The sequence below is a fragment of the Homalodisca vitripennis genome, chromosome 6, assembly GCF_021130785.1.
Source record: "Homalodisca vitripennis isolate AUS2020 chromosome 6, UT_GWSS_2.1, whole genome shotgun sequence".
NCBI classification, from domain to species: Eukaryota; Metazoa; Arthropoda; class Insecta; order Hemiptera; family Cicadellidae; genus Homalodisca; species Homalodisca vitripennis.
In genome coordinates this window covers 85171701-85199327 of record NC_060212.1, presented here as the reverse complement: position 1 = coordinate 85199327, position 27627 = coordinate 85171701, and the positions used below count along the sequence as shown (strand labels likewise).

The window sequence follows — 27627 nt, the reverse complement described above, 5'->3', positions numbered from 1 at the left end:
GTGGGTGTGTGATCGGAGCAGAGTTTGGTCAAGACGTGGGAGAGACGAGCCGGAAACGGTCCGAGGATCAACGTCGTAAGAGCTCTGTCGTCGAGGGCTTTGGTATCGGCAACAACAACCTGGCACGTCTTACAAGTAAGAATGTTGATCGTGCAATGCTTTGTTTATTGATTATTGATTACAAGTAATAAACAATCATTAGAATCATTATTCAGGTAAAAATTAAATGGCTGATATATAGTCCAGAAGTAGTTGTTAAGATGGAGGCTGCAGTTTTCTTTCAGCCAAGGACAAAATTTGTTTTATTCAGATCACTACAAAACTCCAATCATTATACTGTTAACAACAAAAATTAATGTTATATTTTCACAATTCCACTATTCAACATTTAATTTCGTTGTTAAGAAAAAGTAACATGTTACACATTTATCATGACTTGTTTAAAGTTTATTAACCCTTCAAGGAGTATGGACGTCATATGACGTCTTCTTTTGTTAGGCTAAAATTAGTAATGGATGAAATCCAAAAAATTAGTCCAAAAGGAGTAAAAAATTAAAATCTCTTATAAAATGTTTATTTACATTTGAAGCTTAATAAAAAAGGACTACATGTTCTACAAGTCAATCATTTCAGTACTTTTTCAAAATCAAATGTCTTATTTCCTCACTACAGCAGCGTGCAATCAATATTGTCTGCCATTTAGACAACAGTAGTATAAACTAGATGGTTGCTCAACAAATATGTCACTCTAAATATGGCCACAGTATGCAGTATACAAGGAATAAGAATAAGAATAAGAATTCGTTTATTGTCATAGAGCTTACACGAGCATCGACACAAGTCATGTATAGCTAGTATAATGTGGCAGCATATTCTGACAGCAAAGCGATTTGCGCGCGACGCAACCTTGAGTCAGTGGCTTCTACAAGGTGGCTACTGCGATTTGGTGGTAAAATCAGATTACAAGTGATTGCGAGCACAAACATGGAAGTTAAGTATGTTGCCGACAGATGGAACCACTTTACAGACAAATCTACTTAAAGGCAATCAGTAATAGCATCGCATTTACGATAATACAAAAATACAGAGGCTAAACGTCATATGACGTCCTTACTCATTATGTATTTTACACGCACTCCTTAAAGGGTTAAAACTTTACTAAAAATCTCTCTTGTTGTGAAATAACACATTCTTATTGTGTGTGCTAATATTACAATAAGATTTCCTACTAATATATATATATCATTATTTTCAAGACCATGCCTTCATGCAGCATTCTGCTTAATCATTTTTATAAATAAAAAAATTATGCATTTTAAATATTATTGGTTTCAATCTTAACCCTTACCGAGCCAACGACGTTACTAGACGTCATGCCTAAACTAGCGCTAAAAGCCAACGACGTCCACTGACGCAAAATCAATTTTTTATTTTAATATTATTTAAAAGCATTTCTGGGTAACAAACTTAGTAAAAACTGTCAAACAAGGTTTATATAAACAAGAGACAATCGTTCGTGTCTACTTTGAAGGTCACGGCTCTTGTTCGATCGACAAAATAGTGGGCGGCCGGATGTTCATAGTCTCCCGCAGAGCCAACGACGTCTACTGATGCGCGCTCAGTCTGCCTGTAGCCTTCCGTGAGGTTAGATGTTTATTCGCCCTTCCATTTTCGATCCGCGTATTTATCTTTTCAATTTTGATGTTAATCAATATTTTTAATCAATTTGCAGTGTAGTTTATGTATTATTATCGTGATGTAGGGCTTTATTGTCAAGTTTTTTTTTAGTTCATTGATTTTATTTAATTTGTATATATATCAATTTTTACTATATTCTTTATATTTTCTCTAAATACAAATTACTATATGCTTGTTTTTTGTAAAATATAACAATAATTGTGTTCAACTATATGTTAATTTTATATATGAACACATAGAATGTCAAAATTAAATTTTTTCAGTGAAATTATGATTTTACCATTTTTTGGCTGTAAATTAACAATAGAGTGAAAAAAAATATTTTGTGGTTTTTTTTTACCTGTTATGTTATAAGAATTATAAAAAAAAATTGGTTTTGGTATGTGGGAATTTTTTTATTTTTAAATTGTATGGCTCTTAGGAGTAGTTTTGGTTATTTATTTGTGGCTCGCTAAGGGTTAACCCTTAACGACTGAGTGTAGGCAAGTGTGCACAGTATATACGTACAGTATTTACCCAGAATGTGTTCCTCTCAATTTACTATCTGAATTCATACAGGGGTGACCCATATTGATTTCTTTGACAATCATTTACTTACTGTACATTATTACCTATAATAAGTCGTTTTAAGTTCAATATTCTATATTATTTCATAAATAGAAATAGTTTTCTAATGTATGTAAGATACAATGAGGAAAAATGTCTGAGAACCTGTTATTCTATATCCTATGAGGGTTGAGTGTAGTTCAGATTTGTTTATTGATGAAACATTATGTAATTGTAACCTAACTGTGTTTCAGGCCTAGCTCTGATGCACCTGCTGCTGACACCGCCCTCGGCCCGCATGCCTGCCCACACGCCTCTGCGACGGGCTGCCATCGACCTCATCGGACGGGGCTTCACTGTCTGGGAGCTGTACATAGATGTGAGCCGTGTGTTGCTCGCTTTATTGGAACTGTGCTGTGACGCTGACAAGCTGGTGCCCAGGTAAGGGTTAGTTAAAACTGCTCAGTTTATTTTATATACTTTATTTAATGACTAAGAGAAAACTGGCAATAACATTACACGACAAGAAATTAAGTATTAACAGGAACAGGCATGTATTCAAAGGTTGTGTTGGCCCAGCTGAAGCTGAACCAAGTCATTCACGTCATTGACATCTGTATGATAGATCACAGCCTGTCTCTGAATCTAGCTGGATCATGATCCTCACCAAGAAGACATAAAAACTGTAGTACCACTCCGCATGGGTGGGGTAACAGACCACTCAAGCCGTCAAATACCTCAGGTTAATGGTCGATTGTAAGCTGACCTGGAGGGACAAGATTTCCAAACTGCGGACAAAGCCACTAAAGGAGTCCAGTCGCTTAGTCGGCTGATGGCTAATGTAAGTGCCCTCAGGTCCAGTCGTAGAAGACTTCTACTGCATTCCGTTTCCTGTAAGCAGCTGAGGTGTGGGCAGATGTGTTAAACAACGAAGCGTATCAGATGAGGCTTAGACGAGTGCAGCATCAAGCAACACTCACTGTCATACGAGTGTCTACGATACACGGAGTCGCTTCAGTGTATCGCACAGTCTCTGAGCCATCAGGTCTGTTGGTCTCTGGATTCATCCCTGTCAAGCTCTTGGTAGGGAGAGGAAGGCGATCTATTATAGCGCTGTGGTGACGACCACTTTAAAATGGAAGAACGCACCTGCATCTATTGGAAATGGCAGGAAGTGTGGGAACATGAATCCCTGGGATGATCCAGTCTCTCTCCCTCTAAGAAAAAGGTTAAAATAGGATTACTCAGATTTGTAAATTTTCCAAAAGACTAAACTGACAAAAATATGTCACTAAAAATAAGATCAAAGAGATGTTAAAAAAGTTTTCAAGCAACGAAATATTTCATAAACGAAATACACCTAGTATGCATTTAATTCCATCATTAGACCATTTCATGTGTTGCAGCATGAGGTACGGTCTACCGCTGACTCCAGCTGCAGACTCCTGCAGGACTGCCAGGCACGCTCTAACACTAATCGCCACAGCTAGGCCGGCTGCTTTTATCACCACTTTGGCCAGAGAGGTGAGACTCTAAACTTTGCTACAAAATATTGGTAGTCATATATTTACTTGACTGAAAGAAAACATAACCTTGAAAAGTTAAGATTACATATCAAATGTATTTTTTAATGCAGGCTATAATTATTTTGTCAAGTGCACAATGGCTAATTTTTGTCTGTTTTTTATGATCATCTTCTAAAACAATTTTAAAATGATTATGATTTTGTTGGTAAGTTAAAGTTACTTAAATACCCAGAGCCATCTATATCTGAGTTTATATTTACTCGCACCAACATGTCTTCCCCATCTGTAATGATCTGCATCTTCTTGTTAAGCTCCAATCACATCCATATCTAAGTTTACTTGGCTGTATCTTCTCTATTTTGGCCTTCTTTGGGGTCATCTTTCTTCAGGGTTTCTTTTTTATAAGTTGATTTAATCAAAACTCCTATTCCCTCCTCTTCTGAGTGTACATGTCCCACCCACTTGATTTTTCTACACTTTATATCACTCACTATGTCATCTCCCTGTGGTGCTTTCTTCTCCTTTCATCTTTTTCTTTCTTATATTGGTCCATATACTTTCTACAGAACTTTATTTTCCAAGACCAATAAATTTTGTCTCTCTTTCTTGTTTACTCTCCAAGTTCCAGATCCATAAAACAAAACTGGATGTATTATTATTTTATATAGTATTATTTTTGTTTTGTGTGACAAGGATGTTAAGTTACAGTTAAAAAACAATTATAGATTGTTTGATTGATGTGTTCTGATTTATAATTTATTGTTTTTATATATATATATATATATATATATATATATATATATTTATTTATTTATTTATTTGTTTTAAATTTTACTGTTTTGAATATATAAATCACATATTTATTGTGAAAAGTTGTTTAATACATTGCGGGTGAAAGACACCCGCTACGCGTCCTTGGGCCGCCTTTTAGCAATTACTGTTTATTTAATGCATTTTCCACTAGAATGCGCTCGGATGCTCTCAGTTATGTTTTATACTGTCTTGTTTTTGTAGTAGTAGCCTACAAATAATATCAGCTGGAATAGTATCAGCTGTTACTCTAATATGATCTTCACTTTACTTTCAGTTTTGTTTGTAATAAATAGTAGTCCCGATTGTTGTTTACAATTGGTGATAACCTGTATTCTTCAGAACTTGTTTTTGTTTTATTTTACTTTAGTTTTTCTTTTCATTTGCCTTTGGATAATTATACTTCAGAGTGTCAATCAACAAACGTAAGTATAATATTTTAGTATACTATTCACTAGTTTAGATTTATTTTATTTTTTTAGTTCAGTCCTTAACTAAATAAATAAATGCATTATAGTATTGCATAAAAATATATGTGTTAAAATAGTGCAGTTAAAATTACCGCAAGAAAATTTTGTATGCACCTGGCGGAGCTGCTGACTGCCTATCGCTGTAAGAACTCTGGTCACTGGGTGTCACACACTAAGGTTATTCGTTGTCTGCAATTGGTAAAACCAACTGATTTTTAAAATAAAAGATCATTTTTAATACCCCTTGCAATATCTTACCCAAGTGCTTTACCAAGACATATTTTTATTTTAACATTTTAAGAAATGGTCTTAACATAAAATTTACAAGGTTACTGTAGTTATCATCTTCCTTCAGGGTTTCCTAAAACTTGTTGTGGTTATCAAATGCTTTGCTTACTTTCGATAGAATGCCTTTTTTTGTTTGTAGACTAAGAATTAGGCTTCACTGTACTGATATCAAATTTTAATGATAGATAGTTCATATCACATTGAGGACTAAGAAAAAATGTACTACTACTAACAAGAATGGACGTTATTTATTTTTTTTATGTATATAAGAAAGGCTGATCCTCCTTAAACCTTATTTTGCTTGTCCTCATGGGCCACTGGCTGCGTGAGGAAACACTCACACATATATTAGTAAGAGGAATTACTGTTGTTGAATTTTTATGTGTGCACAACTCAGGACCCATTCATTACGTAGAGAAACTGCTGTGGTTGTCCTGGTAATATTTGTTTAGTGAATATTTCTTAATAGCAGCTGAGACATGAAATAGAAACTAACTAAAACACTCTGTATCACACAGCCTGCTCTCATCAACGAATGTTGTTGTAGGTTGCGAGATACAACACGTTGCAACAGAACGCGCAGACTCTCAACGTGAATTTGAGTAATGTCGTGTTACATCGTGCAAAGACGGAGATCCTGCGTTGTGTTGAACTGCTCATTGATAAGATGCACACAGAGATTTCTGACCTGCTCATCGAGGTTTGTCTTAATTTACTTATCACTTAAACCAATGATCAAGAACTTGAACTAGTTTTATTTTTTGTTTTAGTAAAACATAATTGAACTCTGTGAAGAAGTGTAAAATTCTTTCCATATTTTTTTAATTGACTACTTAAAGTGATTAACTTACCTATTAACCTAAAAATTTACCCCTTAATTTGAGGGAGTGTGTTCAAGATACACATGTATATGAAAGTATGTTCATCAGTTTGAAACTCAGTTTTACAGCGAGAACTGTGTAAAATTCTCACCCTATTTCATCAGTTTTAGAGTTAATCTAAATAGTCTAAGCCTTTAATTATGCAAACTACATTATCAAGTTTTTCATCTTGGAAAATAAATACACCGATATCAAATCTAATGGTGAGAAAGCTCTTTCTGTCAAATCTTTTGTTTGTTATTCTTAGTTTAATTTTTTTTAAATTTTGATCTCTTCCCTTAAAAGCATAACAATTATTAATTTGTATTACAGAATAATATTTTTCAAACACGTGATTGTGCAAACAAAACCAGAGTAGATGATCTGTCACCCACTGTTTTATTTTGTTTCATATGTAACTATTAATAATAAATTTAATTTTGTGATGTGACGTAATCTATGATCACTGTAGTAAGTGGAAACTCCTGACTAGTAGTTATATTTACAAACTCACCCTATTGTATTTGTCTTCATGGTAGGCTTAGAGAAAATCTCTTCATAACTTCTCCAAACATCACTCCCATTTCCAAAGATATAAAACGCATCTTGTGGAAATGATGCCTGTCCCAAAAGAAGCCCATACAAGTTGAAAAAAATATCCATTGACAAAATTGAAAGTTGAAAAGATATATTCTTGTAACATAAAATTGTAATTGTTGAATATTGCTACTGGTATGCTATTATGGTATAATTACAACAAGGAGGCGTGTGTCAACCGCCATTAATCAAAATTCGCTTTGTCAGAGCCTACATTCACGTTATTGTTGTTCTTTGTTTTGCTGGATAAAATGTTTAGTTTAATAGTAGAGTAACAAATTATTATGAAACTTCACTCTAAACTTGGAAAAACTGCTATTGCAACTTACAATTTACTGCAAAAAGTGTATGGCAGTGAATGTTTTTACTCCTTCCGACTAAACGAGAAACATTATTAAGAATAGAGAGTAATATAAAGTTTTTTGGCAGCTGTTTTATAATTGAATAATTTGGAAAAATCAGGACTGGTTTTGTATTACCAGTCCTATTTTTTTCCAAATTAGTCATATTGCAGAACCACTTATACTTATCGCATTTTATGTAATTATATTTTGTAGTTCATTAGTATTGTGGTAATAATTACAAACCTCTTCTGTGTGTATGTTATTTTCACATTCTGATATTTCTAGTAATTGAAAGTAATATTCCCCAATGTTGTAGGTAATGGATATCATCCTGCACTGTGTGGACCCTGGCCACCTGAAGATGAAGGGGTTGAGTGACGTGTTCCCGGCCATCTGTCGCTTCAACCAGGTCAGCCACTGCCCCACCACACGCCGCATCGCTGTGGGTGCCAAGAACGGTCAGGTGGCACTGTACGAGCTGCGCTCCTCCAAGTGCCAGGTGAGCAAGGATTTCATTTTGTTGTAACTAACAAGGAAGGGAAACTCATCGAAATAACAACTGTTTAGTAACAGATTTGTATAAATCTAAGATTTATAACTGACTTGGCTATATTTATAATGAAAGCTGTAATGAGACTTTGTTTGTCAATAAATTATCTTTATTTTATAATAAAAATATTGATTGATTGATTGATATAACAAAGCAATCACTAAATTAATTCAGTCATGTTTTGTACTTTATATAGTACTTTATGCATGACAGAAAATACCGTAAAATTTAAATTAACTGAGCTAAAATGGGACCAGGACTACCGCGGATACAAAAACCCAGATAATACAAATTGCAATAAAATATCCTAATTTACCAAAAAAATCAAAAGTAATTAATAAAAATTGTTTATTTGTATAATAAATTATATGATTACTGCACCCATTAGGTGGGTTCCAACCCCACACTGTTCTTGCACAAACTAACAACGACCAGTAGAGACATGGGAATGACATGGTGTAGTATCGCCAAAGTGTTCTGCACTCCCTCACTTAAAAAACAGATCTTGTATCTTTAGTGTAATTTAATAGTAAAATGTAAGATTTTATTTATGTTTTTTGAAGAGGTAGTAAAATGTTTTATTTATAATCATATCACTCTCTTAGATAAAGTACTTTGATTAACGCTAGCTATTTTTTATATTTTCGTGTAGAGAAATAAAATATGTCTAGGAAAATGTTTAGACAAACTATGTTGGGTGTATATATATATATATATATATATATATATTTATATATATCACGATATATAATGTTGCCAAAAGAATTATAATTATTTTTGTTGTACAAAAACCACATGTCATGCCAAATGAAAAATCTTGAATATTAGTCTAACTTAGAAGATAGGATAGTTATTATCTGAATTATTCGCTTATGTCGTGAATATAAACGAATAAAATGAAGAAAAGTTTTCAAAGCGCCTGCACATTATAACCTGCAATTACGAAATAGATACGTATATTAAACAGTGAAACACTATTTGAAGGCGCTAAGTTATGATGTATAATTGTCTAAACTAAATTTTTGGTTGAACTTAAAGGTTGAGTGGTAGACCACTTTGTAATAAAATACATTATGCATGTACAATACATTTTTGACATATTTTCTTGATCGTGACATCAAGGTAAAATCTACATCGGGGTTGGAAATATAATTTACTTCAACCAGAAATGCTCATACGCGGGCAAAACTTACGAAAAGCGTGCGAAGCCGCGGGAAACAGCTAGTATATATATATATATATATAATTCAAAGAATTATAATTATTTTTGTTGTACAAAAACCACATGTCATGCCAAATGAAAAATCTTGAATATTAGTTTAACCCTCTAGCTGGTATGAAACGAATTTTCGTTGCCAAAGGCCCGTCCGATTTGGCAAGGACGAATATTTGTCGCCAAAGTAGACATGTACAGTTATTGAAATTTTAGGCAACTAAGGTCATATAAATTATTTGTATTTGATATATTCTGGAAGAGCATTAACTATAGTACCGATTTACTGTTCTTACTTCGATTATTGTCTTCTTTGTTTACCTTAAAACATCGTTCTCTATGGACAGCTGACGTGAACATAGTACGGGTCAACCACGTTGTTGTGAAACTGTAAACAAGTGCCGGGTTTTGTTTTTTAGGTTACGAATCCAATAGTATTTGTGGAAATTGTATTTTATAGTGTTTTAGTGTTGTTATTATTGTTGTTCAGTTTTCTTAGATTATAGTTTTAGTTTTAGTTGAGATTACGTTTACCCACAAACAATAATATTTATTTAGAAATCTACGCATTTTTGAAAATAAGTAAATACGCGCGCTTTTTTATACAAAGCCCTGTAACACATACGTTTTGAGGTAAAAGTTACAATAATTATATATTTTTAAAATCAGGACAAAATTTTGAAAAAGTTATACATTTACAGTTTTGATGTAAAGCTTATTGCTAAGCAGTTACACAACGAAATATTTACAAAAATAATTTCCAAAAAACATTTTTCTTACATTTTATAAAAAAAAGAACAAAAATATGTTTACATGAAAACAATAAGTTATTGTTATTATAATGCTCTCCATATTGTTGTGAATACATTGACATAATTATAATAGTTTATATTTGGACTAACGATTATGAAATGTGATACATTATAAAAAATATCTGCGAGGCTGTTAAAATAGAGCCGCCAGTACAGAGTGACACCATTGCCAGTTCTAGGGTTAAAATTAAGTAAGATGGTGATTTTTCTACTTATAGTTCAGATTTTTATTGGATTTTTTCAATAAATTACTGGATTTTTGTAGTAGTTACTTTTTTAAAAGAGGCTGAGATTGAAAGGGTTAATGCATAATACATGTCACTACCTGAAGCAGAACTAATTTTCAAAATTTAATATTGAATGCGGCAAAAAGAGGGGAAAAACAAACACATAAACTTCTCTCTGATTACAATTAGTGATTAGTGGATAAAAACGTGGATCAACACTAAGTGAAATACCAGATTTGTTGATGTGCACATGGCAGTTTATTTTTGTGTAGGCAAATCCCTAAATACCAAATTTTCATTCATCACATCTTTTGTTTTTTCAGACTGGTCATGAAAAATAAGCAAGTGAATTAAATTTATACCTCAATTTTGTTTTTTTACCTATCATATATAAACCGCGCAGATAGATAAAGTTGCTGATAGATTTCTCGAATTATTGAACAGAAAATTGAAATCTGCAGATACTGTTTTTGAGTAAAGTTTAGGTTTTTACTTTATTTTATAATTTATTTTTAGTAGTTAATCTGATTAAAATCTAATGATGAAATTTACACTTTCTCATATATAATTTAAGTAATATAGCTCCAACAGTAAAATAAAACTACTGATCAATTAACTGCTATAATGTTCCAGCTGATCACTGCCCATGGAGCCGCTATCACAGCCCTGGCATTCTCTCCGGACGGGAAGTTCCTTGTGTCCTACAGCTGTGGTGAGAACAGGCTCTCCTTCTGGCAGGTGAGACCATCTCACAATCAAATGTATTTTACAAATCATTTTAGCTACTGTATCTGGTACAATTTATTGAATGCTACTCATGTAATTTGAACAATTTTAATATTATTATTATTTATTAATAGAATACATGAATGACTTAAGTTGCTATAAATAGATAACTAGAATGTTCTCTACCGATTGAAAAAGATTGCAGTGCAATTAAAGATGTTTAATTACGTGTAAAATATGTGTACTTTTATGTGTTCTTTCAATCATAAACCTTAGAAGATAGTTTTCAAGGTAAAGTGGTCTGCTGATTTTCCTATCAACTAATAAAAATCCCTGGCTCTCAGTCCTATTAATTCAAACCTAAGTTGCTATAAAATGTGATGTAATTGCTCGGTGTGGTAGAACAAGACCTACAAAATTGTATGTCAGGAGGATAAGAATTCAAATTTAATAATAGTAATTTGTGGAAAGTAAAATTTCAAAAATAAAAAAATATTTAATAGCAAAATATTCTGATCAGAACTTAACTGAAATGTTTTACAGCATTTGAAGCAAAACAGATTATCAAGTTAAAATGTTTCCTGAAAGTAGTGTGTTGGATGGGCAAAAACTGAAATCAACAAAGCATGTGCACAATGCTGTTATCTTTTTATTTATTCCAATGATAGCTCTCAACATGAAAGTGAACTTTTTAAGGAATTATACCTCAGTATTATTCTTGATCCCAAAAATTACATTCAATGTGGAAATGTATAAACTCAACTCTTTTCATGCTTGTTTTTTGTTAGTTAGCTAAAATCACCAAATATTACTTTATCCAAAGTACAATGTACCACATAAATTGTCATAACTCAAATAATGTTTAAAGATGTCTACTTTTTATCATATGTAACCAAACGAGATTTCCAACAATATTAGTTTTTGAGACATTTTAACCCTTTAAGCGTCATGAAAAATTGGACCGGATCGTTGATAAAGTTACAATTTTTTTAAATTTCCAATGTGTAAAGTTAAATTTATTTTCATTTCTGTATATCAAAATAGAGTTATTTAACGATAAATAAAATTTGTTTAGCCCTTTTTGGATTTCCTAGGCTAATTTTTAACTTTTGAGAATAGCAGTGTAGTTGTCACTAATTTTTTTATCATTTATTCAGTAAATAGGGGAATGAAACACAGTTTTACAGATAAACATATACTATATTACAAACTAATAAAATTAGAAAAATACATAAGTAGACAAAGAGTGTTTATTTGGTGGCGGGCTGTCACAACTGGCATTCCGCTCGTCTCCCGCAAGCCACTGTTATCGCGTGGAATTTGAACCTTCTTATCGCTCGGCAACCTGTAGGACGGCCATGCGGGGCTTGAATTATATTTCTTGCTTTCTGATAACATCCTTATGACCGTAGTAAATATGAAAAAATTTGGGGTTGACTAAGTAATTGTTCAGAATTACCAAATCTTCAAATTCCGAATCGTCTGGATTCGTCATTCACACAAATAATGGTAAAGAAACAGTAAATAAATACTGGACACTGCTGTATATAATATGAATCATTTACTTTTTACTTTACATAAAAAGAATAGGACACAACAGAAAATTAGCGATAACCGAAATACATGTGCGTGTACCGGACGCTTCTCACTAACTGGCTAGATGCCTTGACGGGAGCTCCCGTCAATGACTTTGTGAAAGGCGCGGGGCCACGCCCGCTAGACAGTGTTTGGCCAATTAGAAGCCACTGCCACTCCCATTGTAATAGAATTCGAGGCAGGGCAACCCGTCTGTATGTCGCATGACTACTAGAACCATCTAGCAGCAAAATATTCAACTAACATAGCAGTAAGAAAATAAAGAATGCAAAAACGCGGATCCACGGCAATAACGTTTTGAGCTTGTAGTGGCCCTCCGCGGATCCGCGTCAATAACGCTGGAAAGGTTAATTATATTTTACATTTTTTTACTCTATTACCATGCGTGCAATGAAATAATATTAGCTATTTCATATTACTTTATTTTTTTATATAAGGTTATTTTGTAACTTGCATGCAAAATTTTAAGGTCTTAACTTGAAATGTGGAGGAAGTATAGGGCTTATTGTAGAATAGTTAATACTAAGATGTTTAATGTATTTAACATGTTCACTACTAAACATTGCAGAATTGTATGTTGTGTGTGTTTGAGAGCCAACATTATACACTGCACTGAGTCACTCGGTAGTCAAAGTACTAAAGCATTTGGTTGGTTCCAGACATCAACAGGAATGTTCGGGCTAGGTAACAGCCAGACCAAGTGCACTAAGTCTTACAGCACCTCTCCCGTGGCCGAGATGTCTCGACTGAATCCGATGCGGCTCGCCAAGCTGGTCTGGATCAACAACCGCACAGTCACACTCATGTTGTCCGACGGCTCAGAGACCCGTTTCAACGTCTAAATTTATTATTTCTCTCCCCCTTCCAATTCTCTTTGATTGTATTATAATTCCGTCAACTTTTTCTCTGCTGTAAAAAAATATTTATTCCACTTATATTAATTGTTTGTTAGGAGTCAGCAAAGAAAAAGTTCTGAAATAATTGTTATGAATTTTCATGCAAGAGTTTTTGTTTCAACTGTGACAATAATGTATCACTTAAGATTAGCAGGATTTTAAAAGATTTTTGCAAATTAGTTGATATTCCTTCCATGTTACCATCCATATTTGATCACATATGCATGCGTAGTGAACACTTTATATTCACTACAATACTGAAAGAATAGTTTATTTGATTGTTTTTATTATAATAATCAGTTATAACAGATTATTATAATATATTAACGCTGTCAAAGAAAACCAGTTACAATTTCAAAAGTATATATATATATATATATATATATATATATATATATATATATAAAACTTCATAACACTAACATAACTTCAAATTACTGGGGAAATCAAACATTTTGTAATTTTATGTGTAGTACGCTTCTTTTCATTTTTTGCTTACAATAACTGAGGATATATGTCATTAAAAAATTGTATGCCATTTTTTATTAACAGAGGATATTGATGGCTTTTTTGTGGATATTTATTTTGTATCAAATTAAATAATTGTGCTATACCTGTGAACATGAAATGGAATATTTTAAAATTTCTATAATTGTTCAAAAGAATAAATGTAAGAAAATGAACATTAGCATAAGAGTTCCTGATATTTAGCATAAAAATATACCAATTTAATTCAGATTAATAGATGTTTTCAATATTAGCAGTTACTTGTTATTAACCATTCTTTATAAAAATTATATTTTTTTACTAGTGTATAAATACAGATTTAAATTGGCTGATTGTTTATCTAGAATTATGACTTACGGAACATTTTTTTGTCTCATCAAGGAGCTAGATTATAGTGTTATTCTATGTTATTGTTATCCAGCATTTTATAATGAATTATAGTCTAAAGAAAATGTATTCTTTATTGTCAAGTTTTGTAAAGTTAAAATGTTTTTTTTTTATTTTTGGATAAAATTGTAAATTATTTACAGTGTCATGTAAAAATTATTCAGTTCTGTTTATGCTTATTTTATTTCACGCAAACCTAAAATTTCTTGTATTTATTGTTTAGTTTAGAATCCCGTTTTAAAATCTAATTTTAAACATTTAACATTTTATAACTTACTGTGGAAAGAACAGACAGAATTAAAAAGGTTCTAGTTCTTGCTGATCTACCAATTAATATGATTTTACTTACAGCTTGTTACATAACTTAAGTTTAATCCACATTTATTTCTATCTAGATGCTATTGTTTAGGTTTGTTACCAAATCAAATTTTGGATAGTTCGAAAAAGGCATATCTCATTAATAATGCCTAAATAACACAATTTATTTAAAAATTTCCCTACCTTCTCCCATCTACACTTTTCAAAAATTAATTTTTTTTCGTTATTACTTCTCTCCAATTGTAAAATATTGTAATAAAATGTAAAAATATTGATTCTTTTGTAATAAAGTCACTTTCTTGATTTCAATATTTTGTCCTACTCTCCTAAGCTGACAAAGATGGATCAATAATAAATCAATAACATTTTGTAAATCATTTTATAGCATTAAACATACCTTTAAACAACAAAAATATATTTGATGAATACATAATCTTACTTGTACTTTTTCAAATTCAAATATATTTTTGTCCTATTATTTACATAAACATTAACAAAGTCGTAATGCAGCTCATTAGCCAAGTCAAAATACTTATAACTAATTAATGAAATTATTCCTAATAGTTTGTTCTGAAGTGATGTCTTTTTTTCTCAAAACCGTCTTGCTTCGTGTGAAAAACTCTTTTTGGTTAGGGATTTTATATTTTAGTTTGCTTGATAGTATTATACCAATAACAACGCAAAGTATGTCTCATTTTACCTTAATCATTTATTTTATGGTGTACGAGAAGGATAAGTAAAGACAACATTCCTTGTATTACTTGTTTAATGTCTGTCACCACTGTTAAAATAATTTTATTGATAATTAAAGAATTAGTTTAAGATTTACTTTTAAATAGTTATGTAAAGCTTTTGAATTAAAATGCTAGATTAAATGTATAGTGTTGTCATTGTCATTATATTGGTTGTAAAATAAAGGGATGTTATTGTTAAAAGTATTATACCACTGTAAAGATAATGTGCAACGGAGGTGTTCTGAATATAATGTACTAATGAATATAAATTATAAATCTATTTACCATTTTGCCTGCATATCCCAATATTCAAGTAAATTATAATTTTTATTAGTGAATATAGTCTGTTCTGGTAACTTAACTTACAGGGAGATCCTGTAATGGTACTAATTACAATGTAATTTGAATATTGTCTCAGTTTGTTGTAAAGATGAACTGAGAAGAAATTAAATTCAGTGTTTCCATTTCTCTATCACTTTTTTGACAAAGTGTTTTATAAATTTATTTAAGTGTTACCCTTATTTACATTGTTATCTAAAAGATTCCAATTTTCAAATGGCTACAAACTATTAAAATGGCTCTCAACAATCCCTAGAATACTGCCCAAACTATATTACACTGCACGGGGGAGAGACGTATGGGTAAAACTGACATTGCAGTATTATCACTAGACAGCAAAACCAAATAACTTGATACAAAAAGTAAAATTTATTGATTGTTACTATAATTAACTTACAATTTTCATTTTTCTTCTCCTCTTTTAATTATGATTCTCCACCTTAATTTTGAACCCGGTTCAGAAGCACTTAATGCTGCACTCTTCAAAAATTGTTCTGACGGATAACAAACCAGATCAGTTTCCTCCTCTACATCAGTTTGTTGTTCAGAAGATACCATCTTCACTTGGGTGTCCATGGGAGCTGTAGAATTTACTGGAGCATCCATTGTTAATCCACAGTAATCTTTACTTGTTGAAGGTTGAAGATCAGTTTCTATAGGTTTCCCTTTTTTCTGAAAAGATGGATTTTTACCTTTTCCAGCAGTAATGTCAGGCAGCATAACTTCTGGCATTTGGGCAGCATATACCTGATGGTATTGCCTTCTACCATGTTTATACTTGCCACGATCCATCTCCAAACTGTCTTCAGAAGAAGAAGAGTCATCTCTGGAATATGTTTGGTGGCTTCTGCTCTGCCTTCTTTGTACTGTTCGCTCCTTTGTCGGACGTTCTTGATATACAACATGCACAGGGGATGGTTTTGACTGTTTTAATACAGGCTTCTTTTGAAAGCTTTGTCTCTGTGGCCTAGGTTGCACCCAAACATTAGCTTCCTTTGGTTTTGTTAAGGGATCTTTAGGGACGGGATCTTTTAAATCTGTGATGAAAAGGGAAGTTATAGGATTGAGCACTTCGGAAACCAAAACCGTCTGACCTTTCTCCATGTTTACATAGCCGGGTCTCTCCTGTGCTACACTTCTTCGTCGAACTTCGGCTGCAAACACGTCTGTATCCATTGAATAACGAATATTCTTTCTGTGCACTCCAGAGCTGTCGGTTGGATTTTTTGATGTCAAGGATTTAACGGATTGCTGCAGAACAGATTTACTTCTACCCCTAGTTGGAATAATAGGCACTGCATATACCATGGGAGCCTCTTCCTGTCTGAATGGAAAATTTTGGTCCTGATCAGTCTCTTGTAATTCAACACTTTGTTGCCAAGAGGCTCTACTTTTTCTTTTTCCTACTGATTCTCTACGTACAATTGACTGCCTTTCTAATATAGAAGGTCTTCTCACACCAGAAGATCTAAGAACACTCTTTCTTACTGGTACAGTATGAACTGGATAAATCACAGTTTCTTCCTCCGGTTGAGGGAATCTGTCATCTCTTGCCACAGATGAATGTCTCATTGGTGGAGCTCCAATTACTGATGTTCTGGCATCTTGACTTTCCCGTAGTTTAGCTTGTGCTATAGAGGACCTCAACTTATCTTCTGATTCTTTCACTGGCATAAACTTTCTTCCATCTATAGTCTTCAGGTCTGCACTGAGCTTACTATGCTTCATCGGTATCTTGTGGACATATTTTCCTTGGGTAGATGGTTTTGGTTGTTTCTGCAAAGGCATGAATTTTACGTTCTCGCTTGGAGGAGCAGTACTACTAGAACTGCTTGGCCTGAATCGCACGACAGTCTTTTTAACTACTTGAGCCTGTGGAACATTGTCACTGTGATCAGAAGGTATCTCATTATTGTCCTCAGGTCTAACAATACTTACATGTTTCTCCCCCTTAACGGCTTTACCTGAACCATCCTGTTCCTGAGAAAAATCTGGAATATTGATATCCTCTATGGGCTTCTCTGCAGTGTATCGTGGATTTTCATTCATATCATTAGCATACTTCACTCCATAAAACATAGAAGATCTTCTTGGTAAGGAAACTGATATGTCATAAGGAAATGGTTCTTTTGATCCTTCCTTATTGGGATTGAACTGAGATGAGGCCTGTGGAGTGTTAGCAATATATATCATCGGGGCATCACGTTTGTAAGGGCCACCTCTTGACACTGATGCACAGTAATGATCAGACAAGTAATCTGTCTCTACTCGCTTTTTTAGTATTGACCTTTCTGGAGATGCTGGATAAGATCTGACTCTCCTCTCTTGAGGCGAACTGCAACGCCTTGGCGAATAATTTGAATCTTGACCAAAGTCAGCTGAAGCTCTGTTATAGAAATCATTGTATTCTCGTGTTTTACGGCCTTGATAGTTATAGAAGACGTCACTAAGGTCAGGGGCTTTAGTAACATAAACGATACTGTTCTTATTTTGTCTGGGATTTTCCAATAAATTCTTGGATTTTTTTTTTCCAGGGAAAACAAGAACTGAGGCTGAAAATTCCACATGGAAATTAGTTGGGATTGTTAGAGATATGGTTAACAAATTATATTTAATTTTCTATATGATCACAAAGTTTCTAATTTTGTTACATGTGAATTATGTGACAAAAAGGAAACCGATACTTATTACTCAGGAAGCTGATTGCTCGATAAATCTCCGACAATCTCTGTCTTCTAGAGATGAAATACCTTCAACATTTGAATACAAGGATTTCCTTTTAAACCTATCTAAAATTAATGCCAAATATGAAGGTACTTCAGTCATTTGCAGTGGGAGTGTTAGGGGTATGGGCTCTGTGCCTCATCTTTTCAGAAGAAATAAACTATTGTGGAAATACATAAAAGATATAAATGTATTTTATATGAACTTATATACATGTAAACTGACATCAACTAAACTGGAATGCTTACTTTTTCTAATTCTTTATCATTGTTTAGTAAGCAATATTCTTCATTTAATGTTCATTAATTATGATGGAAATTTTTTTAATATAACAGAACTAAGGATGGTTACAATAACTGAAACACAATTTTTTAGGATTTTTATTTGCTTTTTTCTTCAGGTATAACATTGTAAACCTTAAGGTTTTATCCTTATGTACTTGACTGAGAGACCATGTAGGCTACCATTTCTCAAGATACCAATCAATCAATAAATAACTTTATTCGTTAAAGATACAATGTACAGTATAAAGTATATAAGATATAAAGTTAAAAATATACATGTATAAATTATAAGTAATTGCATGCGTAAGGTTTATGTAACTTATGAAATTCATAAAAGAATACAGTACATGGAATAAAATAAAATAAAATAAAAATTGCTTGGAAACAAATAACAAGAAAGTTAATATTGTTGGATTTCACAAAAAATTCATTAAATGAGTATAGGCTTCGTTACCAGGTACTCTTTCAATTCATTCCTAAAAATATTAAAATTACATTCTTTTTTATAGAACTTGGAAGACAGTTAAAAATCTTTATTCCTGTGTATGATGGTATCTGGCATACAGCTGTAACCTATGAGAGGGAAAGGCAAGATCATTCCGACCACGAGTGTTGTATTTCAGCATTTTCATATCCATTCCATTTCAGGTTTTTTAAAAATATTCATGACGAAAATATATTTTATATCTAAAACTGCATGTAATATTGGACTCCTCTTAGACAACATCATTGTATTATTTCAATTTCAATATAAATTTTTGTTTGGGAATTAAGTTTTAGGGCTTAATAAATTTATAAATACTATAAGTAAAAAGCACAAGAAATATTGTTGTGCTTAAATCACTGTGTTTTTGGACCTCTTAAACAAAAACACACATGTTGTCCATGTTGTTTTGTGTATGTAAAACAATATGGAGTAATGAAAAACTATACAATTAGGCAGGCAAATCTTCCAACACAACCCTGTATTAAACTTATTGTATGTAAATTGTATTTGATTTATGTATTTAAAAAATGTATTTACATTGTCTGTAACATGTATATAAAAAAAACTAATAGCTACCACAGCTTAAAGCCAAAGTTTTAACCATGCACTCAGTATGTATATTTATTACAAATTTATCATTCATTGAAATTAAATAAGTAATAGATGGGACTTTTTAGTCCTAACTTCAATAAATAAATCCCTTGATTCCATTTCTCTATCTCTCAGTGCACACAAACAGTCCAATCAATTTTCGGTTGGAACATTAAAAAAAATTTTAACCCTCCGAGCATCCATTGTCAACATTTGTACTAATCGGACTTATATTAAACATCAACATCAACAATTTTTTAAGGCTCTGTCTACCAAAGTCTTGCTTCTCAAATCGGCAAAATCACGAGCGTTCAAAAACATTAACTCACTTCCTGTGTATTATAAGAATAAAAAAAAAAAATTAGATGGGATGCAACTTCATCAAGAAATGGTTTGATCACCAATTTTTTCCTAAAGTGACTGCGCTCAATAGAGAAAATAGATTTCTTAATCGTGCTCTGCTGTTTGTTTATAGACAATGTACCGTCCCACCCAGAAGAAATGAAACTTGTTTGTGGAGACATCAAAGCAATTTTTCTGCCACCAAATTTTACTTCAAGATTGTTAAACAAATATACAAAACAATGCTGCTTCGTACCTTACTTGAAGAGGATGAAAATTAACTTACAATCCTTCAAAAACTTAAGAAAACTACAGTAAAAGATGTGATTTACTGGGTAGCCGAAGCGTGAAATAACACCAATAAAGGTACAATACAAAAGTTGTGGCAATCTCAGGCCTACTTTGGAATTTGTTGAAACAACTTTTACACCAGTGAAAAACTGTGAACTTCTTCCACTAACCAAGAAAATCCCTGGCTGTGAAAAAGCAGAAGGAAGCTATGTTGAGGAGTGGTTTACTTTGGACAACAATGGCTACGAGGAGTATACAGACAAAGACATCATAGCAATGGTGCAGACCTCATTAGCTCAGATCAACTCGAAGGAGGTGATCGCTCAAACTGAACGTATTGTCACACTCAGACATGGCAAGTGCTAATGACCTTGTCTTACTACGTCGAGCAGCACGCTGCATCAATAGCATATAATGTTATGTTTATGCGATGATGGCAGAACATTGCATCCTCAAGTCGATTCACTGCACTTTGTCAGAAACACAATCTCTGAAATTACTGAATAACATGCAAACTCAATTCAAATCTGTGCTTTTTCATAATAATATGTTTAAAAAAATTAATATAAACTATTCAACTTTATACATTTCTGTCTCCTGGAAAAAATCCTACAATTTTGCTATTCTGAATGTTGAATACGTGTAATATTGTAAATACAAATGTGTATTTTCTTATATATATATATATATATATTCTTTATATATATATATTCTTTATATATATATATATATATATATATATATTCTTTTATATATATATATACATAACACTTTATATTTAAGTTACTATTTAGACTTATTTAAAATTTTACAAGTAGAACCTACGAAAAATCTCATAAACAGGTGAGCGTTTCACGAAGAAGTGGTAGGAATTTTGGGACACATTTAATCAAGCTAAAAGAAAAATTGTTGAAGATAAGGATTACAGCGCGTAAATGAAAGATGACTAGAGGAATGACATTTTTATTAGTACAAAAATAATTTCCTTAAGTCATAAACCAATAAGAAAAACATGTCACCTATATCTCAGCCTTGTAATTTTTATATTCAGACATTTTTATTTGGGCCAAATTACAAAAATGCCTATATTTCACATTTTAAATTACCCTAATTCCTCATGTAGTGATGAAAAATATTTTATATTTGTACTACTTGTTCTGTCTTCAGTGAAGTTTGTTTAGAGTTCCATGAATTTAAAATTAAAAAAAATAATGTGCCAACCAAAAATCGAATGTGTTACCCTTATACAGATCAAGACTTGCAAATTATTATACAATTTGGTGTTGCCAAAAACCAAATATGGATGCCAATGGAAATTATAGCTTGAAGGAGGGATATCCATAACCAAGCAACCCATGAAAATCAATCATTACTTTTAACAGCATTTTATAATTTATGAAACGGATTTTATAATTATGACATACTGTCCTGGAAAATGATAGAGCAGTAAAATTTCTGCTTGATCATTCTTGATATATCAAACTCCTTTACTCCTAGCACCTGTTTCCTGGCCAGCCCAGCTGACGAAGAGTTAATCAACCACCAGACATTGGACTATTAAGTATTTTATTATCAGCAAACGAAAAAACATTAAAATCTTGTATTTATTTCTTTATCAACAATCGTTAACATAATATATTTTATTTCCAATTAAATCTGTTCCAATACATAAAATATTTACTCGTATTTCAGAGTCATGAAATGAAATATACTATGAATTCTACAGAATTGAAAAGCACTCTGGTCCAGGAAGGTTGAGATATGCCTAATACATTTTCCTGCCTAACCTTTGAAACCCTTTGTAAATGCATGGTGATTCATACATGAATGCAAGATCCAAAACCCAGACAAACCTGTTTTTTCGCTGATTTCTCTACATTCAAAACCTTGAGAACTGTTTTATTTTTTTATCAATCTTCATTAACATATTCGCTAAAAATATATTATTGTCTATTTTTTTATAGCACTGAATAGCTTTTGTTTAACTTTTACCATTATGAACAATATAACATTTATATTTATAAAATATTTACCATTAAAATAATCCGCTTCCTTTACCATTCCCGTTTGTAACAGCTCTAAAGTCGGAAGCACAAACTTACTTATCTGTGATGTCAGACCTTAAACTCCACAGATCAATCACTACCTTATTAATCAGCATATTCCAAGTCGATAAACATGACACTACTCTCCCATTTTATGAGTTCAGTGGGCTACAGTTGGCAACAACTACTTGTGTGTCTACCTTAGCTTGTGCCACTGATAAAACAGTTATTTCAGTGGGACTATCCTATGGAAACCTGTGCAGTACGCCAACATTTAAATGTACATTCTGTTCAATAAAGTAACATCCTTTAATACGGATCTTATACATTGTCAGGTGACTGGCTGACAAACAAATTTAATAAGCTCATTATTCTAGTATCCTAGCATTTGGCAGAATTTGTTATTTGTCAGAAATAGTATATTGATGACATACCACCCTGAGAATTTACTTTTACAGTATCATTGGTAGATAAAAAAAGTGTATTTATCATGTTTATATATTTTAAAATAACCTCATCAGTAAACATCTGAATTTTTATGTAAGTTTTTTACATTACCTTTTTAGGTCTTTAAATTTTGTTTCCTACATAAGTTATATTCCTTTCAAATTTTAGATTGTTTATTAACTAAATTTACTCAGGTATTCCATGCTCTGGCCTTGTATTGTTTATTTTAGAGGTTAAATCTTCTTTTTTCCCAAAAACTGAATTTTTTTTCATAATGTCAATTCATTCCCTTATTTTGATTTAAGATTTTTGAGTGTTAATAGTTTAGTGCAGACTGATGAACTTGTTTCCCCAAACACAGGCTGATGCTCATGTGGGGATAATTTCCTATAAAGATATTTTGTATGTATTTTATTTACTCTGTATGTAAATTTTGGAAATCAATCAATCAATCAATCATTAGAACTAACACTTAAACCAAGTAATACCATAGAAGCATACTTTATAGTACTTAAATATATTAATTTGTATGGCCTTAATACATATATACATTTTTAATTTAGAAAATGACAAAAAATAAGTACCAAAATTGTATTTTTTTGACAAGTTTTAAAACAAACAAAAATAATTTGGAATTTTGGTATATACATTTCCAGAAATGGTTGGGATCAAAAGGAATATGAGTTGAGTATAATGCTTTACAATATAATAAAAACTAACCCTTTTGTGTTTTAATTAATTTTACAGTAATGAGTTTTGCTTAAATTAACTTACTTGAGTTACAACTGCTGCTCTAATGACAACTTGATTGATATCACTACATACATTATTAGTGTTTTATAAGGATACTTACACTTTGGCCATATTTATCCATTAAGGTAACATCGGTAAATGTTTGGTTTACTTTTACATGTTACCAATACTAATCCATGATTTAAACTTGTAATACTGAAATCCAGGTTAAGACAACAAACCGTGTTGGTAAACAAACACTGAATCAATCAAACTTTTGATACATCTATTAAACAGCTGTCAAATTAATGGAATTGTAGAAATACTTACATGATAAGAAATGTGACTTGAAACCATATTTTTGTGGCATTCAACTCTAAATTTTACCACTAAAAATCATATAATTAATCATTAAGTCCATTGTGACTGTAGCAAATTCCCAAATACAGGGTGAGGCAGACCACCCGTACAGTACGTATAGCGGCCAAACCAAACAAGGTAGATTATTCGTAACAACTTAAACCCCCCCTAATTTCCACCCCAAAGAATTTGGAGAAATTATTTTGAAATCTCTAAAACTCAAAATAGGTAGAGTTGGTGGTAGGGGTGGTTTTTGGAAAATTTTCAAATGTAAAGGTATGTTGAGTTATACCTCATTTTAAAGGTATTTCTTCACTGATTATTTTGATAGAAAAATTTTAAACCTATCTTGCCACTTATGTACAGGGTACACCAAAACGTTAAAAAATCAGGGGTTTGTGGGTAAATTTATTGCAACTACCTGCACAAATGTAGAGAGACGATATTTTTATTCAAAACTAATTATGAGATGGCTTATCGAAAAATATCATCAAATGCCACCCTACCCCAAAATTTACATATTTTAAAAATACATACATGATACAAAATTCTGAAATACTTAACAGCCCCAAACTAAAAAAAATTAAATAGCAACCTAGGTTGTGTTGTACATAATAAGAAAGCTGTTTAAAAAATAAACATTTTCTACATTTAAAGTTTGTCTCTATCTCCAATGGTTTCAAAACGGTAGAACAAAAATAGATTTTTTAATAATTTTACCCAATGTATTTATTATAAAAGTCAGTGCAATGTGTAAGTAAAAAAAAAGTTCCAACAGTAAACTCGTCTCTTATGTTTATGATTGAAAAACAAATACTGTACCCAATTTTTAAGAGTCTTTTAAAATTTAAAAAGGTATTGGAACACTGTAAACTACAATGTATTACAATAAGTGCTGAGTTCTCTCATGAAACCAAACTTTATTTCTGAAAATTCATAACTTTTGCTTCGATTAAGACCAAATTTTTAACCAAAGTAGGTACAAGTGTACTGTTTCTGAGTATATGATAATGTGATAATTATATGAGGGTTTTGTTGTGAGTTTAGCTCCATTTTACCTTCCACTTAAGTACACTGAGCATTTGTGTTGAATCTCTTCCCTCCATCGCTACAACAGTTTTAGGATTTTATCTAAAACATTGTACTTGACTCAATTGTACACCTAATAAGACAATAAGAACTCTTCATGTAGATTACACTGGCTGCTAGATACACCAGAGAGACCTCTTCTGTAGTCTAAGTGAAATGAAATTTTTTATGTTGAAATGATATTTAAAGACTTTTTTTTAACGTCTTTATCATCAGTTTTTCTTTTATATCTAGACAGACGTGGACTCCAGATTCTAGGAGTCAAGTCAGTGACATGTTAAATTTCAGACTCTGCACCTATAAGTGGTAGGTAAAATGGAGCTAAACCCAATATTCGCATTTTAACAACCTTTCCCACTATAACTACTTTAAGAGTAGAATAAAAGTTGCTATTAAATTACCATCTTAATTTTTGAAGAACATAATTATCTTACGAATAATTTCGTAAACCATTTCATTTTTAACATGGATTTAATTGAGCAAGTTGTTAATTTAATGTGGCTGGCACCTGTTTGTTTGAATGTGGAAACCACCTGACTGCCGAGACAACACTGACATGACTATTTCCCAACACGAACACAAAATGACACTTTCTACAAAATATTAATCAGTTTTAAACATTTTTTTGCACTTTAAGGTTTTAATATGACTATTAACATTTAGAAAAAGGGTGGTTTTATATCTCAGTTATTATGGTTATATCTTTAAGTTAGTAAAGCTAGTGAATTGTACAATATTGAATTCTGTCTTTTTGCTGCCTCATGTATTGCAGTGATCTCGCTGTCATAATTCGTGAGAAGGGCTCCAACTGCTATGGAACCTTGGAAAGCTTTGGAGACATACCCAGCCCCGATATTCACCTTCCTGACATTAATAAATCGTCATTGTACATGCAGAACCTGTTTGGTTCTGAATAATTGAAGTTGATCATCTCTGATGACAATATTTTAGAGTGGAGTGATTTTCCAGGCATAGGTCTGCGGTTGGTAAGTAGCTGGCTATTTCTCCCACGGGGGGAAAGATTCTGTATCACCAAGCAAAACTTTTTTTTATTCTTGAGGAAAGGAGACAGTTGTCTCTGCACGTAATCTTTAAAGTACCTTTGCACCTTCCTTACGTATGTTTGTGCCCTCAGAATCTGACTTTTACAAAAGCCAATTAAATTAGAGAGCTTGTGTTCTCTGATGTCCTTGGGGCTGAAAAGATACACCCCTAGGAATTCTTTCCCCACTTTTTGATATGGCAGGAAGTTTAGCCGAATGTGTTCCACTGATTCTTCTGCTTCTCCGCACAGTCTGCATTCATCAGTCTTACTGAGACCCACCATCATAAGATGTTTCCTAAGGGGGCCATGTCCTGTCAACATCCCTAATATCAATTTTATACCATCCTTACTTGGTTCTAGGAGAGCTTCCTACCCTTTAGCATAAGGAGAGATAAGCATTTTAGATTTTCTTAGTCCTGAGGCCCTACTCCAGTTTAGGGATCTAATCCTCTTTTCCCAATCTTTTACGATAGCTTTGCTGTAGGAGAAAGCTACTCCACAGCCTGGCTCAGGCCCTACCATAAGGGATTCTGTACCTATTTTGGCAAGTGTATCTGCTTATTCGTTTCCATGTATGCCATCATGGCCTGGAGGCACTCAACCGAGTGTAACTCTGTTCTTCTTTTGGCACATACTAATGGTTAGATCCTGACCCTCAAAGGGTTAATGCTAAGAGAATTAAGACGGTTTTATAAATATAACAAAAGGTATTTTTAAATAACATTAAAACAATTTATTTTGAAATTATTTATTTATATTTTAATAAAAAGTAAACAACAATTCATCTACATGACAAAATATAAAATTTTTAAATGCTTTATACATAAGCCTGTTTCTATGTGTTTTATTGCTTATTTACTAAATGACCCCGCTATGATCCATCCAGCAAGAGATTGAAGTTTATAATCTACCAAATACTTATGTTCTTACGAGTGAGCTGAAAACAGTTCTTTAGCTTACCACTGATCTCTGCATGATCCTGATCAGACTTGCCCTAATGTTCACTTACACTTCCCCCAAAAAAATACTGTCGACCTACACTTCAAACTCGTTTGCCTACATCCCTTAATCTTTCTTCTACATACATACTAAAGAATTATTAAGATAGTGCCATAATCTAAATTCAGATTTTTAATGACAATATAATGTTTTGGACTCTCAGTTCTATAACTTCTATAATCTTGAGATGTCCTGTGGACAGTTAGACATACAAACAACAACACAGAAGATATTTTTACCTCCCCCTCCCCCAGCAAACAGAGGATGAATTGTGCCAGAGTCCTGGAGTGACAGGGTTCATTGATGTTCAGCCAAATTCCATGGTTGAACATGCATCATCTCAGAAGTCATTCTTGTCTATGTAGAAATGAAGTTTTAAGTGAAATTAAGTTTACAGATAAACTCTTTCTCGGGATAGCTTGTCACATCATACCATGATACTCTTATTTTTGTTCATTAAGTTAGGTTTCATAGCAGTGTTCAAATAACAAAAGTCAACACACCAAAACATTTGTTGTTCTAAATAAATACTGTACTTAGGCTAGATATATATCACATGATAAATCTCATTTAATTCAACCCAGTTTGGTGAGCTAGGGCTTAAATCAGATCTTGTCACCAATTTTTGAAATTAAATTTCAATTTATTATTTTTTAACTGTATGATTAAAAATATGACATGTTGGAATCTCATATGACTGTACTCAGTTCTATTCTGATAATGTTCTTGTTGCCATCATGGCAACCC

The 27627-nt window shown here is 32.4% G+C and overlaps 2 protein-coding genes across 2 annotated transcripts; one reads left to right on the top strand and one right to left on the bottom strand.

Annotated features, from left to right (window-relative positions):
* LOC124364491 (WD repeat-containing protein 7-like) lies at positions 1 to 15389 on the top strand. The gene is made up of 7 exons (XM_046820021.1): positions 1 to 135; positions 2499 to 2685; positions 3651 to 3768; positions 5886 to 6038; positions 7456 to 7638; positions 10575 to 10679; positions 12923 to 15389. The coding sequence occupies exons 2-7, from the start codon at positions 2510 to 2512 to the stop codon at positions 13103 to 13105; spliced, it is 918 nt and encodes a 305-aa protein (XP_046675977.1). The 5' UTR covers positions 1 to 135; positions 2499 to 2509; the 3' UTR covers positions 13106 to 15389.
* Positions 15390 to 15790: 401 nt separating this feature from the next.
* Positions 15791 to 23652, bottom strand: LOC124364490. Its single transcript, XM_046820020.1, has 2 exons — positions 23509 to 23652; positions 15791 to 17996 (listed from the first exon to the last, which is right to left on the bottom strand). Exon 2 carries the CDS (start codon positions 17635 to 17637, stop codon positions 15847 to 15849), a length of 1791 nt encoding a protein of 596 aa, XP_046675976.1. The 5' UTR covers positions 17638 to 17996; positions 23509 to 23652; the 3' UTR covers positions 15791 to 15846.
* Positions 23653 to 27627: the final 3975 nt, after the last annotated feature.

What these genes read in the sequence shown, in the direction of transcription:
- LOC124364491 (XM_046820021.1), top strand. Translation starts at nt 2,510, where the DNA reads ATGCACCTGCTGCTGACACCGCCCTCGGCCCGCATGCCTGCCCACACG. An exon ending in TTTCTGACCTGCTCATCGAG is followed by an intron (nt 6,039 to 7,455) that starts GTTTGTCTTAAT and finishes CCAATGTTGTAG; the next exon opens with GTAATGGATATCATCCTGCA. An exon ending in ACAGGCTCTCCTTCTGGCAG is followed by an intron (nt 10,680 to 12,922) that starts GTGAGACCATCT and finishes GGTTGGTTCCAG; the next exon opens with ACATCAACAGGAATGTTCGG.
- LOC124364490 (XM_046820020.1), bottom strand. Translation starts at nt 17,637, where the DNA reads ATGATATATATTGCTAACACTCCACAGGCCTCATCTCAGTTCAATCCC.